At 40.9% G+C, this 17,191-nt stretch overlaps 1 protein-coding gene and 1 long non-coding RNA gene across 2 annotated transcripts in view; one reads left to right on the top strand and one right to left on the bottom strand.

Moving 5' to 3' along the window:
- The window catches only part of LOC126037894 (uncharacterized), a 158,716-nt gene that overhangs the window by 127,897 nt on the left and 13,628 nt on the right, over nt 1-17,191 (bottom strand). The window lies entirely within an intron of this gene.
- Nucleotides 1,477-14,422, top strand: GTPBP4 (GTP binding protein 4). Its single transcript, XM_049798801.1, has 17 exons — nt 1,477-1,590; nt 2,337-2,507; nt 3,807-3,910; nt 3,988-4,124; nt 4,731-4,831; nt 5,205-5,297; nt 5,823-6,014; nt 6,098-6,163; nt 8,460-8,549; nt 9,008-9,118; nt 9,387-9,464; nt 9,573-9,624; nt 10,256-10,356; nt 11,264-11,461; nt 12,369-12,434; nt 13,565-13,699; nt 14,223-14,422. Exons 1-17 carry the CDS (start codon nt 1,543-1,545, stop codon nt 14,373-14,375), a joined length of 1,896 nt encoding a protein of 631 aa, XP_049654758.1. The 5' UTR covers nt 1,477-1,542; the 3' UTR covers nt 14,376-14,422.

Here is a 17,191-nt window from a genome sequence, read left to right as displayed (position 1 = left end):
GTTTGGATCTCATGTTTGCTGGAGATACGGAAAAAAGAACAGAGCACAGAGTATAGTCAAGATCATAAACTGCTCCAGGATTCACTCAGGCTTTGCCTTTATCTGAAAGGATGTACAATTTAGTATGAGACAAGTCACTGAAAGTTGCTATCAAAAAAAGAAAGGAGAAAAAAAAAAAGAAAGAAAAAGGGCACTAGGAGTGTGCGTGTTTGGGGTTAGGAATCCAGGAGTCTGACAGAGGTGAGCCTGCTGCAGCTCCATGGCCCCAGGCTCAGCTGAAAGGAAGACCGAGTGTGTACCCCCAGTGGGAGCACACACACAGAGTACAGATACGCTTGTGCACATGGCCAGCCACACAGACCGTCAACACTGAAATTATCCAGTAGCTGGCCCCTGGAGCCCCTGGTCTCCCAGCTGCATGCATACACACACACATACGTATGCATATATACATACACTGACATACAGTACGCACACACTGCAGTCCCTCCAGTTCCTGGCACCCCAGACACATGGCCACTGTGAGTTTTTGCCCCTTTTCCTGTGGCAGGCACTTGGCTCCATATGCACAGACGCAGAACAGAGAGCCCCCTTAACCAGGGAAATGGTTAGAAATGGAGTTTAATAGGGCAGGACAGAGTGTCGTGACTGGGTGTGCAGGCCATGGTCAGACACGTGTACTGGCCAGCCTGTTGGCATGCTACTGGCCTTTTGCCCCCTTTTCTCTCCATTTTCATACACTTTTTCCTCCCTTATCCACCTTAATCTCTCCCTTTTCCCAGCTTTGGTCCTTTCTCTGAACAGCCCGTATGTCTTGTACGATGACAAGATGCTCTTCCAGGCATCCCATAAGGAGCCCCACACCCCTGCAGGCAGTAACCCCTCCAATCTGCAGGGTGGTCCAGAGAGCTGCTCCTGTTGACCCACCTGGTGGGTGGCATTCCTGGGCCACAGGGCAGACTGCTTGCTGTGCCAGCCTGGCGAGGAGACGGGTCAGGGGCCCCTTGGCACTGGTAGGGTTACCGGGGTCCCTTCCCAGATCCGTGTTCTCCCCTCCTTTGCGCTAGTGGAAACTAGCCTTCAATCACATCACCAAGCAGGGCGAGGATGTATTTAGCCTTCGCGTTCCTACAGGCCACACAACGTGACTGCTCTAGATCATACCAACGGGCCATTCTTGAACCCCTGCTCGCGGCTTGATCTTTCTCCAGTAAGACCCCAAATTAATCCAGTGTGTCGCTCCCCACGGCAGAGCTCCCCAGAGCCTCCCGAGGCCCGTCCGGGCGCCAGCAACCCTGCCACCGGCCGCGCAGCACCCCGAGCTCACGGAGTTCGGGGGGACGGAGGCCCAAGCGGAGCCGGACTGGGTCTCCCCAGCCCTGGAGCCCGCCCGGGGGTGGTGAGCCGCCAGGCAGCCCCTCGGCCGCGGCCGCCCTCAGCCCGGCCCTGCCTCCCGGGGACGGAAGCGCGGGTCTCTCGCGAGAGGTGCTGGCCGGCTGTCTCTTCCGGCGGCGTGCGGCTGGGCTCGGGCGGCCGGGCGACATGGCGCTCTACAACTTCAAGAAGATTACGGTGGTGCCGTCCGCCAAGGTAATGGCGTCGCTCCCCCTTCGCCGCCCCTCGGCGCGGGGAGAGCCCCTCCCGCGAGGCGGCGGCTCGCTCGTGCCGCGTGTGAGGAGAGCGCTACCCGCCCCGCGCTGCCGGCGTGGCCTCGGCCTTCGCCGCCTGCCCCTCCCGCGGGACGCGTGGGATCGCCCTGGGCTAATGCTCCTGGGCCCGGCGGCCTGTACCATGCGGGGGGGGTGTGGATGGGTGTGGGGGTGGGGGTTCCTGTCAGAGAGGGGCACTGCGGCCTGAGGAGGGATCCTGGGGCTGCATTTCTCCACAGGCCCGCAGGGGTGTCGGGGTGGTCGCTACAAAAATCCCCCGTTTTCCAACCCCGTGTCATGCTTAGCCTCATCCCTGCGCGCTCGTTCCAAATGAAGTTTTCACCTAGTCTTAACGAAGGAGCTTTCGTTAAAAGTATGGTGCGTGAAGCTCCTCGTGGGGTTTTGGGCCTGCTGTGCTTCGTCGGTATCTGTCATGTCACTGCCCGAGCTGCTGCTGTGGCAGCTGTGGACGGGAGGCCAACCCTCAGTCAGCTGAAATGAAAACCAGAGGGGGAATGTACAAACTGCTTGTTATTACCCAGAGATGGGAACCTATCCTAAAACATACGTCGCAAACCATGTATGGTGTGGAGGCAGTTAACTGGCCTGCGTGCTCCTCCACCAAAATGAAATATATGGCTTTATAAGAACTTGACAACTTGTATAATTATGTTTCCTTCATTGCAGGACTTCATAGATTTGACATTGTCAAAGACTCAGCGGAAGACCCCAACTGTCATTCATAAACATTATCAAATCCATCGGATTCGACATTTTTACATGCGAAAAGTCAAATATACTCAACAGAATTACCATGATAGACTCACTCAGATCTTAACAGATTTCCCCAAATTAGATGTAAGTGTTTTGTCATTTGATCATAAAGGACCTTTGCTTTCACGGTATCAGGAATACTTCCTCAACAGCATATTGGTTTTATTTGAGTTTATTTTGGCCTGAGCGACATCTTGCTGGTTCACTGTGTAGATGATTTTGACTGATTTCCAGTAGATTTTACTGGGAGTAATTTTAGGCAAACTTGTTCTGCAAAAATAGTATGTTCCTACTAAGAAAGGAAGTCTAAATTGTGCGCATGGATGGTCATTGAAGGGTGGGTTTTAGACGGTTTTAGCTGATCAAATATGTTTGCCAGAAGTTGCTTTTGAATTAAGAGAAAGAAAGTGTGGGGTTTTTTAAGTATGTTGTGTCTGCTTATTTCTTCCTTGTGTATGTGTATGTAAATTGTGCTTATGATTAGTCTTCCCTAGAAGATATTTGCAGGAAGTAAGAAATGTCCAAATATATCACATTGCTTCCCATCTTCAGTTCTTCAGAAGTTACTTTGATAACATAAACATTGTTCTTGGCCCCGTAAAGGATAGTGTTGGAAACAAACTCTGAAGAGATGCACATAGTCTTAACTTCCCAACAACTGCAACTGGATCCACATGTCCAGTGGGGCTTTTTATGTAGGCAGTTTTCGGCTCATGCTTAAATTGTTGACCTGCAATAATATTTTTTCCTGATGTTTTCATATCTGGTGAGTATTACTGCAGAACTCCCACAGATATCTTCTGTGTTTTGTTGAATATCACATAATGAAAATTCTGCAAATAAATACATAAGTAGCTGAAATATTTTGTTTAAAAGATTTGAACCAAAGATTCTGCTTCCTTGGAAACCTAAAGGATTTATTTGGGAGTTGAAGAAACCCTTCTTACCCAGTCTTGCACAGAAATTTAATGTAGCACTCAGAAAAAGGGAGGAATTAATATTGTTGCTGTGTTTCTGGTATAGTGTGAATTTGCTTTTAGAAACTACTTCTGCAGGCTTCTTGCAGTTTCTTATTTAAAAAAAAAACACCTTTCAAAGTTATAATACGAAATATTTTACAAAGCAAAAGATCAAATGGAAGCTTCATATGGATGAGTCCAAGATGTGTTTGCAGAAGAAATTCAAAGTGATTTAAGATTTATGCATTTAATGACCAAGCAGATTATTTTTCTTACATAAGATAGTAATGAAAACTTTTTGGCTTGTATTGTCATTTGTGTTGCTGTACTGGAGAAAATAAAAGAACTTACATAGTTGCCAAGAAACAGTCATCTTAAAAAAGGAAAATATTAGGCTTAATTTTGCTTTATGCTTTTGTTTTAGGATATTCATCCTTTTTATGCAGATTTGATGAATGTTCTCTATGACAAAGATCACTACAAGCTGGCTTTGGGGCAGATTAATATTGCCAAGAATCTGATTGACAAGTAAGGGACATTAATTTCTTCAATTTTGTACCTGCCTGGTTGACTGTTGGCTAAATTCTTGTTTCTTGTCTCCACAGTGTTGCTAAAGACTATGTGCGGCTGATGAAGTATGGTGATTCCCTTTACCGCTGCAAACAGCTGAAACGTGCTGCTCTGGGACGAATGTGCACAATTATCAAAAGACAGAAACAAAGCTTGGAATATTTGGAGCAAGGTTTGTGTTAAAAATAGGCTAATATAAGGCATGTGAATTGGATGTAAAATTTATTCTTACACTTAATAACAGAAGAATGTGTTTAGTACAGAATATAGACACAGGAAACATAGAAATAGTTTCAAAATCCCCAAATATTTAGAATTTATTTTTTAACTAAATAGTTTTCTCTTTGAAAAGTCTTTAAATTTTATTTTATTACTAACAGTTCTAAAATGTTTTTCTTTTCTTAGAAGTCATAGCCATGCTTTTATTTATCGTTATTTTCACTAACATATATTTGAAAGATATTGCTAAAAATTTTCCAAACAGTACGCCTTACTTCAGGCTTATTATTCTTTCAGGTTATGTTGCCTGATTTGATGGGGTCATTCTAGCTAAAAGACAGTGGTCTTCATTTTTAAAATATTTATTAATTTTTTGTTGTTATTGTACATAGATACTTGTGGAGTCTACAAAGTATTATATGTTTTCATAAATGATTGATCAAATTATGTCAGAAAAGTTATTAATTTGTATATAAACAATTCAGCATATGAATTTTAATTCCGTTTCAGTAAAACTTAAATTATTGCAAATACTTAAAAAATGTTCTTAACATTTCAGTGCGACAACATTTGTCTCGTTTGCCAACCATCGATCCCAATACAAGAACTCTTCTGTTGTGTGGCTACCCGAATGTTGGAAAATCTAGCTTTATAAATAAGGTATGTGAATGTTTGTTTTTTTCAAAAATAATACTGAGTACCATTTAGTTAAAACAAGGTAACATTTAAACAATTTGATATCATTATGGCACTGTCTGCTGTGAGCATCAGCGAATTCAAATGTGTGAGTAGGGGTTGAATGAAATTCCTGGAGGGATAAATGGAAAACTACAATATATTTCACTCTTAAAAATTATTATCTTTTCCAAAATAGCCTGTATCCCATTAACATATTTTCTGATAGATAATTCTTGCAGAGAAGCCAGAATAACTGTTTTTAGCTTTTTTTGTAGCAAAGGAAGTTTATTATAATTATGATACACTGCTTGCAGGAAATTTTCAGTAAATGTGTGTGAATAAATCTTGTTTTAAGGTTACAAGAGCAGATGTAGAAGTGCAGCCTTATGCTTTTACCACAAAATCTCTCTTTGTGGGACATATGGATTATAAGTATCTGCGTTGGCAGGTAAGAACTGTTAGTATTTTGCATTTTCTTTAAAGAATTAACTGGGTGTAATCTGGTTTGCCATTTTGCAATGTGAATTGCATTTTTGTGTCTTGATGAGACACACTATGTGAGAGCTGCTGTGCAAGGTACAGTGTGCCAAATGAGGGCAGTAGTCAAAAGCTATTCTAAAAGTGTACATGTATGGGTGTGTTTTCAATTTGAGGGAAGAATGGCAATGGAATTACTGACTAAAGCCAGCTCACTTTTTATCACTGTCAAATTCTGGGCCAGGTTGGGGCAGGGCTTTCCCGACTTGTTCAATACTTGGAGTGTTGGTTATTCTGAAACCTCATTCTTTTCCTATTACTCCATTTTCACATTCTAAATTTGGCTGAGTTTACAGTCTTACTTATGACTGAAAGGAAAGAATAGTGCTGTCTTAAAAAAGACAATATTGACCAGAAATCAAGCACATGTCCTGAAATAGCATATCAATTATCCTGTACTAATTACATTAATTACTGACAATTACATTAATTTTAGGTAGTAGATACTCCTGGTATTTTGGATCATCCTTTGGAGGATAGGAACACCATTGAGATGCAGGCTATAACTGCGCTTGCACATCTTCGTGCTGCTGTGCTTTACGTGATGGATGTGTCTGAGCAGTGCGGACATAGCCTGGAGGAGCAAGTAGAGCTCTTCAGAAATATCAAGCCCCTGTTTGCTAACAAGGTAGGTTTGTTTACATTATTAATAACCCCCAGGTTTTTGTAACATGATAACTTTAATTATGATTCTTTTTTTCTTTTTATTAGCCACTTATAATTGTTGCAAACAAATGTGACGTGAAGAGGATTGCAGAACTTCCTGAAGAGAGTCAGGTTAGACTACTTCTCCCACCTCTCTCTCTCTTCCGACATTTACAAAAATATGCGCAGGTGTTGTGGATGGCTATCATTTGTATTGGGCAAAAATTTTACATGATTATTTCTTTATCTAACTGTTTAATAGTGTAATGGAAAGTAGCTTTCCAGGTCTTGACCCATATCTTTCTTAAGTACTGTGTACTTCGTTTGCCAATGTGACGTCCATTTACAAGAAGGGTTGGAGGGAGGATCCAGGGAACTACGGGCCTGTCAGCTTGACCTCGGTACCGGGGAAGATTATGGAACAGTTCGTCTTGAGTGTGCTCACATGTCAAGTCCAGGACAACCAGGGAATCAGGCCCAGTCAGCGTGGGTTCATGAAAGGCAGGTCCTGCTTGACCAACCTGATCTCCTTCTATGACCAGGTGACCCGCCTAGTGAATGAGGGAAAGGCTGTGGATGTTGTCTACCTGGACTTCAGCAAGGCCTTTGACACTGTCTCTCATGGCATACGCCTTGAGAAACTGGTGTCTCATGGCTTAGACAAGTGTACTCTTCGCTGGGTAATCTTTGGCTGGATGGAGGAGCCCAGAGGGTTGTGGTGAATGGGGTGAAGTCCAGTTGGCAGTGGGTCACAAGTGGTGTTCCCCAGGGCTCAGTATTGGGGCCAGTTCTGTTTAATATCTTTATCAATGATCTGGATGAGGGCATCGAGTACACCCTCAGCAAGTTTGCAGATGACACCAAGTTGGGAGGGAGGGTTGATCTGCTCAGGGGTAGGAAGGCTTTACAGAAGGATCTGGACAGGCTGGATCTATGTGTCGAGGCCAATTGTATGAGGTTCAACAAGGCCAAGTGCCGGGTCCTGCACTTGGGTCACAACAACCCCATGCAGCGCTACAGGCTTGGGGACATTGGAATGGGCTGCCCAGGGAAGTGGTTGAGTCACCATCCCTGGAGATATTCAAAAAGCAAGTGGACAGGGTATGTCAGGACATGGTTTAGTGGGCATGGTTAATGGTTGGATTCGATGATCTTGAAGGTCTTTTCCAACCTAAATGATTCTATGATTCTATGAGTGGCTGGAAAGCTGCCTGGCAGAAAAGGACCTGGGGGTGCTGGTTGACAGCCATCTGGATATGAGCCAGCAGTGTGCCCAGGTGGCCAAGAAAGGCCAACGGCATCCTGGCCTGTATCAGAAATAGTGTGGCCAGCAGGAGTGGGGAAGTGATTGTTCCCCTGTATTCGGCACTGGTGAGGCTGCACCTCGAGTACTGTGTTCGGTTTTGGGCCCCTCACTACAGGAAAGCTGGAACATGTCCAGAGAACGGCAACCAAGTTGGTGAGGGGCCTGGAACACAAGTCTTATGAGGAGCGGCTGAGGGAACTGGGGCTGTTTAGTCTGGAGAGAAGGAGGCTGAAGGGAGACCTCATCGCTCTCTACAACTACCTGAAAAGGGGTTGTAGTGAGGTGGGTGCTGGTCTCTTCTGTCAGGAGGCTGGTGATAGGACGAGGGAAAATGTCCTCAAAGTTGTGGCAGGGGAGGTTTTGGTTGCATATTAGGAAAAAATTTCTTTACTGAAAGCGTTGTCAGGTCTTGGAAAAAGCTGCCCAGGGAAGTGGTTGAGTCACCATCCCTGGAGGTGTTCAAAAAGCGCGTAGACAAGGCACTTCAGAACATGGTTTATTGGGCATGGTTGATGGTTGGACTTGATGATCTTGAGGGTCTTTTCCAACCTAAATGATTCTATGATTCTATGATAACGTATATGCTTGTCTGAATATTGTAAATGCGAGACAGAAAGCAAGTCCTTAGTGGTTTCAGAAATCTCTGACGCTGTGGGAACTTTTAGTTACTACTGTAGTTGTAAGTAAGACTGAATAGCCTTGTTCAATAATTATTTCAGTAAAAGTTCAGAGACAATGAGCACTGCACTGAGAGGTGTTGCTGAACAGTTGCAGTAGAAGGTCCCACTGGGCAATGCCTTGTATATATACAGGGCTAATTCTTATGTATCTATGAGTTCAAGGACACATAGAATTTGTGTTTCTCTCACTGTTTTTTTCTTTTTCTTTTTTACTTACGGGTCATTTATAGGTGCCTTTTAGAAAGTAGTTATTTGCTTATAAAAGAAGAAACAGATTAAATAGAGCTGTAGTTGTAAAGTTTCTGCCATGTTTTTAGAAACGCATTCTAATAAAATAGTAACCTGTTGCATGTATTGATATTGGATTAAGAGTTCTGTTCTTAATGTATCAGTATATTAAGAAACGGGCTGAATGTCATTCTTAGGGATGTTTCTATTTTAGAAAATATTTGAAAATTTTGAAGCAGAAGGATTTTCTGTAATAGAGACAAGTACTCTAACAGAAGAAGGTGTAATGCAAGTTAAAACAGAGGTAAGTCTCTCTTCTCTCAATTTCATTCCAAATGAACAGCTAACAATTTGCCTCATTTGTATGAATTTAATCTCAGTTGAACTGTGCATTACAGTGACTGCTAAACTTTAAGCATGTTGTCCTTGGTAGCCTGTTGAGCCTCAGTGGACTTGGGTGCAAATGAAAAATTATGTCTAATAAAAGTCATATTTTAAAAAACATTTGCTGAGTTTTTTCTGAGTCCTGTTGCTTTCTCTTATTGTCAACTCATCATAAAAAAATAAAATAAAAGGTTTGTATGCATCTTCCCATGATACTTTTTATATAAAATAATTCAATGCTTTCTTGAGAGCTAGAGAGGTAAGATATTAGAAAGAAGATGAGATGTGAAGTTAGATATTTGGGATTGAAAGCCTACTGTGTCTTTTGTTGTATCAGGAAGGCTTCATTCCTTACCTAATGTTGTTGTGCACTTTCAGGCCTGTGACAGACTGTTGGCCCATCGTGTTGATACTAAAATGAAAGGAAATAAAGTGAATGAAGTATTGAATAGATTACACTTGGCCATGCCAACCAAAAGAGATAACAAGGTACGCTACATCTTTATACTTTTTAGTGTATTTCCCAGCACTTCTTAATTAGAATAAGAATTATCTTGTCTTAACATGTGAACAGATTAATATGGTGAAATTTGCTTATTTTTTATCTGTAAATGCCTTTGCTGGTGGGATAGTCAGCTTGGCATTTGTATTCTTTAGAAGTACATTACTCTGCAATGGTGATTTATAGCATTCTAAAAAAAAAGATTCAAACTTTTTTTCCCTTTTTTTGGGGGGTGGGTTGTTGCATTAATTTCAGGAGCGGCTGCCTTTTATACCTGAGGGAGCAGTAACACGTAAGAAACGCATGGAAGTAGACACACCCAGGAGGAAATTGGTAAGTGGCATCTCTTAATTAGGAAATCAGCAGATGGATTTTAACTCTGCTGTATTAGCCCATAGATTTTAAATTAGATGGTATATAAAGCCACGCATGTCTTTGCAGGAGAGAGATCTTGAACTTGAAATGGGAGATGATTATGTTTTGGATCTTCAGAGTAAGTATTATCTAAAAATCAGTATTATTATTAAGCAGTAAAGTTTGGCTATTTCAGTCTTAAGGGAGAATACCTAAACCTGACTCTTTTCAACTAAGTACCAATGCCATACTATGCATACTATACCATTGCATACTGTCCTTTACTTCTGTTGCAGAACTGGTGATCTTCAGTGACTGTTCCTCATGTCATAATACCACTCAGTTGTTTCCCATTATAGAGTCCCAGACATACAATGACTGGTCTGATGATTCAAGTGTTTTTTTTTCCCTTCCATTTTATATTGTACTACCTCATTAATTCTTGATGCTCTCTTTGTTCAGAAAGTATCAATATGAGAGAGAATGCTTTCTTTGTTAAGAAAGTATCAATATGAGAGAGAATGTATGTATCTGTTTCAGCTGAATATCTGTTGCTTATTATGGCTTGGCAGCGGATCATGTCATTGAACAATATTTGGCAGTAGGAAGGAGTTAGAAGAGTTTGTGAATATGTCAGAGATGCTACCAAATTCTTGCCACTTAAGGATATGGCACTTTTTTTTTTATTATGATCTGAATGTTGTTTTCTGTCATTGAACATTCTTTGAAATTATTTTTGTCTCTTTATTAACTTTTGTTATAATTTTAAGAATACTGGGACTTAATGAATTCATCTGAAAAATATGATAAGATACCAGAGATATGGGAAGGTCATAATATACTTGACTACATTGATCCGGACATAATGAAAGTGAGTTTTCCATTATTCTTTTTACACTTTTTTTGCCTCTTTATCCCTTTATTTGTTTAGTGTAAATTACTGTATTTGTAGATTAAAAACAGTATGTCAGGAGAACAAGTTCTTTTACATTTTCTGCACTTCCCATGGGAAAAGATACTGTTTTTTGAATGACCAAGGACAGAATTTAAGAAGAATGGAAAATTGCTTTACCTTGTCAGAATGATGGTGATCTTATCTTTTCCATCCTAAAATATAAGGTTTGCAGGAGAAGTTATATTTCTTCATTTTTTGAGTAGAGCCAGAAGGAATGTAGCTATCAAACTTTATGTATTATTAATAATGTGAAATTCACTCATCAAATCTATGTCTACTGGAGTATGACGTTAAAGGAAGTGGACTGAATTCTTAATTTATAACATTTTTATTTAATAACGAGCACTGTTCTTATTTCTTGCTGGTTGTTAAGGAGGAGCAGTGAGTGCAGACTACAGAGCCTGCCGGTTCTGCACTTGGGTTCATCTGAATTGCTGGTGTTCCAGACTTGTGCTAAATGTAGAAAGAAAGTTTTTTTCAGAGTGTGTTTCCAGAAATGGCACAACTAGCACAGGTCACAGTATAGCACATTTGCATTCACGCAGTGGGCAGCTTTGGGGCAGTCACACAAATACAGCCAGACTATAATGCGATGTGATCAAATAAATCTGCATAGTAGTGTCCCCCCATAGGTTTGCAGTCATCTATATCACCAACTGCATTAAGTGTGGCTGGAGGGGTCATTGTTGGGTAATGTAGTTCCTTCTTTGAAGGGTCTGCATACTGACATGGCACTGGGCCATGCAAAAATGTATTGTTGAGGATTCTAAGTCAAGGATTTGATGAGCATCTTGATTTTCATTTCATCTCTTCAAAATCTAAGAAACTGGAAGAATTGGAGAAAGAGGAAGAGCTGAGAGAAGCTGCTGGGGAATATGACAGTGAACCAGAAAGTGAAGATGAAGAAATGATGGAAATCCGACAGTTGGCAAAACAGATCCGAGAAAAGAAGAAACTGAAAATCCTGCAGTCAAAGGAAAAAGATACTCGAGGTCCGAGGATGCCTAGAACAGCTAAAAAGGCAAGTATAGAACATATTCTGTAGTAAAATCTTGCTGATGTATAATAACTTCATGAAAACATAAGCCAGTATTGGGTAGTGGAACTGTTCACTTTTTCGCATGTTTGGCCATCTCACTTGCTACTTGCTTCCTTCTGTCCTCCTAGGCATTCTGGTCACTACTTAGTTGTGGAGGCCAAACCAAATGAGTGATAGTAGCCCTTTTTTTGTGCCACACAAGTGAGTCTTCTGTAAAATTCCATGTATATTGGAGAAAAAGTTTTCAAGAATACAGTTCAGCTCATTTAATTGGGTTGCTGTGTCATGTATTGTTGTTATTGTTGTTGTTTGTTTATTTATTCTAAATTCAAATAATTAGGAGAATTGTATACTTACTTACAATCATGTAAAATTTGTTATGGGGCCCTCCCTATGCTGGAAAAGATTGTATGTTTCTTTTTGGAAGCTAGGTATCACTCTTGCTAATGTCAGAATCTCTTGCTACCAGTCCAGGATGATTGCAAAGTAATAAACTGATAACTAGACATTTTGAGAAAATAAATCTTGCTGATTTTGCATGCAGTATTTCTTATCTTCCCCAAAGCGTGTGCCTCTTGGGAGAGAAGGAAACATTTCTGACTGAAATACCTCTCTTTGTCACCTTACTCCCAAAAAGGCAAACTATTTGAAAGATCTTTAGAGAATGCTGGGACATGGCAATGCTGTGAAGAAGGATTTATCAGTGAAGAGAATTAAATTGCAGTAAAGGAAATGTGAAGTTAGACTTCCATTATCTGCTTGTGGGGTGTGCCAAAGGAATAAATATGTAGTGAATATAATGGGCTTGTGGTGGTATATTAAAACAAAAAAATAAGATAGAACCATACTTTTTTGAAACAAACATGTTTTCTTAACTGTCTTTTTACAGGTCCAGCGGAAGGTGCTAGAGAAAGAAATGACTGATCTTGGACTGGACATGACTAATAAAGATGATGTAAGTTTTTGCTAATTAAACACAATGTTTGTGTACAAGAGATCAATGTCATTACATGCTAAATTTCTTTGAGCACATTTGAAATGCATATTACAGTTGGCACGAGAGAGGTGGGATTTATTAAGGAGAAAATAGGAAACCCAGATGAGGCAGTCGATACTGGAATTTTGAGTGATGTGATCAAAACATGTTGGGTAGGCTGAAAAAAATAAACATTTATCAAGAATTGCATATATTTGTATGCACTGCTTTCTATTAGAACTCTTTTGGAATTTGTATAGGATTCAAGAACAGGGTTTGGCTGAACATACTTAATTTTCAAGTCTGCTTTGTTGGATGAGACACTATGTCAGAAATAGCAGTAATGTCAGATCAGGCTTATCTTTTCACAGTTCATTAATTCTGTGAGTTGTTATTGAAGTTTTTGAGGGCAACTGGCATCTTTAGATGTAAGGCAGCTAAAGTACTTCAAACATAGATTTGCCTTCGGGAGACATTTCATTTTATCAGAAATTTTTAAAAAATCCATTTTGTACAGCAAATCCAGCAGTATTATGGCTATATACATCTTGAGACCTTAAATTCTTTGACTAAACAAGGAGTTAGGAAACAAGGAATGTCAACACTACACATCTGAAGCAAGCATTTATGCTTCTCAGAGCTGACATGCCATGTTGATTTAGGAGCGATCTTGGTGAGGAGGAATTTAATACTTATGCTGTAGGATGGTAAGTCTTCATGTCCAAAATTCTTTAGGGCTTTGCTCTGTAAACAGGACACTAATCAGTGTAGGTTTCTTCATTGCTTTTTTGCTGTTGCTAAATTGCTTCAGTATTGCTATCCATTAATTTGTCTGTGTCTTTATATCCATTACTTATACATCTACTCAGAAAAAAATCAGAAAACTGGAGTTTGTGAAAAGAATATGCTAATATTCACCGAAATTTGAGTATTACTGTAGGACAGAAAGGCCGTGATCAACAGTTGACAAGGTCTTTATGTTACTATGGGATAGCCAATATAATGTATCACAGCAGTCCACTTCCTGGTTTTTTGTATTAGTCTAATTAGAAATGGAGCATGTCTGAGCTGATTGTTTCTAATCATTAAAGTGATGTTTTGAATTGCAGGCACATTATGTGAGAAGGTCCCGTAGTGTTACAAGGAAACGTAAACGTGATGAGTCTGAAACCCCGAAATCTGTGGCACGCAGTCGCAGCTCCTCTCGCACACCACGGGATGTTTCTGGTCTTCGTGATGAAAAGGTTTGTTATTTACCTTTATAGCAATTAAACCATCACGATTGTACTTAAACCAGCTTCTGGGAAACTTCATACTAGGCTGGTTATGTTTGCCCAGAGATCATCTTTCTTCTGTTTGCAGGTTCATCTTCTGTTCATTTGAACTCTCTATACTTTAAAAATGCCTACTTTGTTCGTACAAGTAACATGTAATAATACAGGCTAAGAAAGTACATTTTGAATTTTTGTCTCTAAATGCAATTATGGAGGAAGAGTTCTGCAAACTGTGGAGTTCCACCTTTAGCAAGTTAGGAATTCCAGGGATAGTGTGATCATTTTGTTAGCGTACTGGAGAAGGGAGAGTTTCGCAAAGGAGGATTAGTGTCACTTGCAGTGATACTGTTCCAGAGTTGCAGATGGTGGTGTATGTTCAGTGTTAGTTAATGTCCTTGTTAAAATCATTTAGCTTTGTGGTTTTTTAAAAGGTAAAGATAGTTGCCTGAGCTACTACAGAAGTTACTCTGCGTGTTTGTTTGTTTTTAAATAGATGGTGAAGAAGGTCAAGACTATGGCAAAGAAAGCTCAAAAGAAAATGAATCGCCTGGGCAGGAAAGGAGAGGCAGACAGACACATATTTGACTTGAAGCCAAAACATCTGCTGGCTGGAAAGAGAAAATCTGGTAAAACACAGAGAAGATAAGCAGTCTTCTGAATTAAAACCAATTAAACATAGCTTTTAAAAACTAATTTCTAGTCCTGTTTTCCTTTTTAGTAATATATTTTAAAAGTACGGGTTTTGTGTTAGTGGTTAAGATACTTGAAACTTGGAAAGTTCTGATACTTTGATCTTGGTGTTTTAAGTGGGTTAGTAATACCATGAGAAATTTGTTGATAGCAGTGGCACAAACCATTTCTAAGTAGCCATCAAAAATACCACTTCATTCCATTTTCTTACTACTGAGCATCATGTAGCAATAAAGCATTTGAAGTTTTATGTAAAACTAGATTTAAAACGAGGTTAAATTGAGAAACTTGAAGTATTTGTTAATAAAGCTGCTGTCAGAATTAAAAACGCACAGCTTCATAAGGTACTGCATCAGTAAGGTTTGGGTTTCTGTGTGCAAGTTAGTTCTTTGATGTATAGTAAGTGGTGAGTTTATGTTGTAGGTGAAGGCTGAAATTAGTGGGGAAGTAATGGCAGACTGACAAGTACTGCACAAAGTTAGTGTTCATGCACCGAACCAGTTTTAAAGGAACAGGAGAAATACTCGCCAGTTCAGTCAGCTAAACAGTGACTGAAGCTGGAGGAATCATTGCAGTTTTAGTACTGACCTGCCATCTGTAATGACCTAAAGCAGCATGGGCAGGGAAGATTACAACTTAGAACTTCTAATATTTCAGATCAATATTAATATTTCAGATTATGTAGAAAATGAGGATCAGACTGGAATTTTGTCCTGAGTGCATGTCAGTTATGCTACTCTCACTCTCTGCTTAGGAAAACATTTTCTCTTCAGAAGCTGATGGACAAAAATTCTGTATCTGTTCAAGGGAAAATATATTGTCAAATGTGAAATACTCCCTTTTTGTCCCTAGTTGGTCAACAACAAGGTAGGAATGACCTAGAGGTTAGGAAAATTGTGCATTATAAATGTGCTGCCTGAACAATACAATTAAAATGCACAGTTTTAAAGATTAAACTGGAATCCAATGAAATATGCATGTTAAAAACAAACAAAACCCCCAAAAGGTAAGGGGGAAGAATCCCTAAAGTACTATTATTTTTTTTTTAAAACTTTTTTTAAACACTACAGGCTGAGTGTTCAGATATGAACTTTAGCATATTGGAGCATTATGTGTAAATCCATATTGTTTCCTTCATCTAATTCATGTAATAAATTTGGTATTAAAAACATTGTAATGCTGCAAAGAAGTTCAATGTCAAGAAAAACTTTAATGTCAAAACTTCTAAGGGATTTTGAAGACCTCTTTAGCAAAACTTTGCTTTCAGCTTCCTTATGCACATTAGTCTACTTCAGGTTATGCTTTTGTCAGCTTTTGCTCCAAGCTGGCCATTTGAAATAGAAAAGTAGGAATTCATTGAAATAAATTTATGCCCTGCTACCCCCCATCATACTGCTTCAGTGACCTTTAGTAGGCATGTTGTTTACAGTGTAGTAATGTCAAGAGATTGTTTTCCATGCGGCTCAAAGTCTGGAAAGAAAACAACAGTCCAAGGTTTTAGGTTAGGTATTTTAATCATAATCTTATTTTTAAGATAAACTTTTATTTAAAAAGTATTTTTTAAGTATTTGAAAAGTACTCTAATACATTAACTTAGGTAATATGGCTGATTGCACTGAATTCAGGAGAGCTGTTACATTGCATCACTGTTCCCTCACCCACTATTACTTGCTTCAAGACAATTGTATTGGGTTTGTGTGGTAAGGTTTTGGTAGCGGGGGGCTACAGGGGTGGCTTCTGTGAGAAACTGCTGGAAGCTTCCCCTATGTCCGACAGAGCCAATGCCAGCTGGCTCCAAGACGGACCCGCTGCTGGACAAGGCTGAGCCCATCAGTGATGGTGGTAGTGCCTCTGGAATAATGTATTTAAGAAGGGAAACCTGCAGCAGAGAGAGGAGTGGGATAAGAGAACCGGCCCTGCAGACCCCCAGGTCAGTGCAGAAGGAGGGGGAGGAGATGCTCCAGGCGCCGGAGCAGAGATTCCCCTGCAGCCTGTGGTGAAGACCCTGGTGAGGCAGGCTGTCCCCCTGCAGCCCAGGGAGGTCCATGGGGGAGCAGATCTCCACCTGCAGCCCGGGGAGAGAGGACCCCACGCCAGAGCAGGTGGGTGCCCAAGGGAGGCTGTGACCCTGTGGGAAGCCCGCGCTGGAGCAGGCTCCTGGCAGGACCCGTGGAGAGAGGAGCCCACGCTGGAGCAGTCTGTGCCTGAATGACTGCATGCCACAGAAGGGACTCATGTTGGAGCAGTCCATGAAGAACTGCAGCCCGTGGGAAGGACCCACATAGGAGAAGTTCATAGAGGACTGTCTCCCATGGGAGGAACCCCACGCTGGAGCAGGGGAAGAATGTGATGAGTCCTTCCCTTGAGGAGGATGAAGTGGCAGAGACAACAGCAGAAACGTGTGATGAACTGACCACAACCCCCATTCCCCATCCCCCTGTGCTGCTGGGGGGGAGGAGGTAGAGAGAACCAAGAGTGGAGTTGAGCCTGGGAAGGAGGGAGGGGTGTGGGGAAGGTGTTTTTAAGATTTGGTTTTACTTCTCATTATCCTTGCTTTTATTTGATTGGTAGTAAATTGAATTGATTTTGTTCTTTCGCTAAGTCAAGTCTGGTTTTTGCCCATGACAATAATTGGTTGAGTGATCTCCCCCTGTCCTTGTCTCAACCTATGAGCCTTTTGTTATATTTTCTCTTCCCTGTCCAGCTGAGCGGGGGGGAGTGATAGAGCGGCTTTGGTGGGTACCTGGCATCCAGCCAGCATCAACCCATCAT

The sequence above is a fragment of the Accipiter gentilis genome, chromosome 4, assembly GCF_929443795.1.
Source record: "Accipiter gentilis chromosome 4, bAccGen1.1, whole genome shotgun sequence".
Classification (NCBI taxonomy): Eukaryota; Metazoa; Chordata; class Aves; order Accipitriformes; family Accipitridae; genus Astur; species Astur gentilis.
This window is presented reverse-complemented; position numbering and strand designations above follow the sequence as displayed.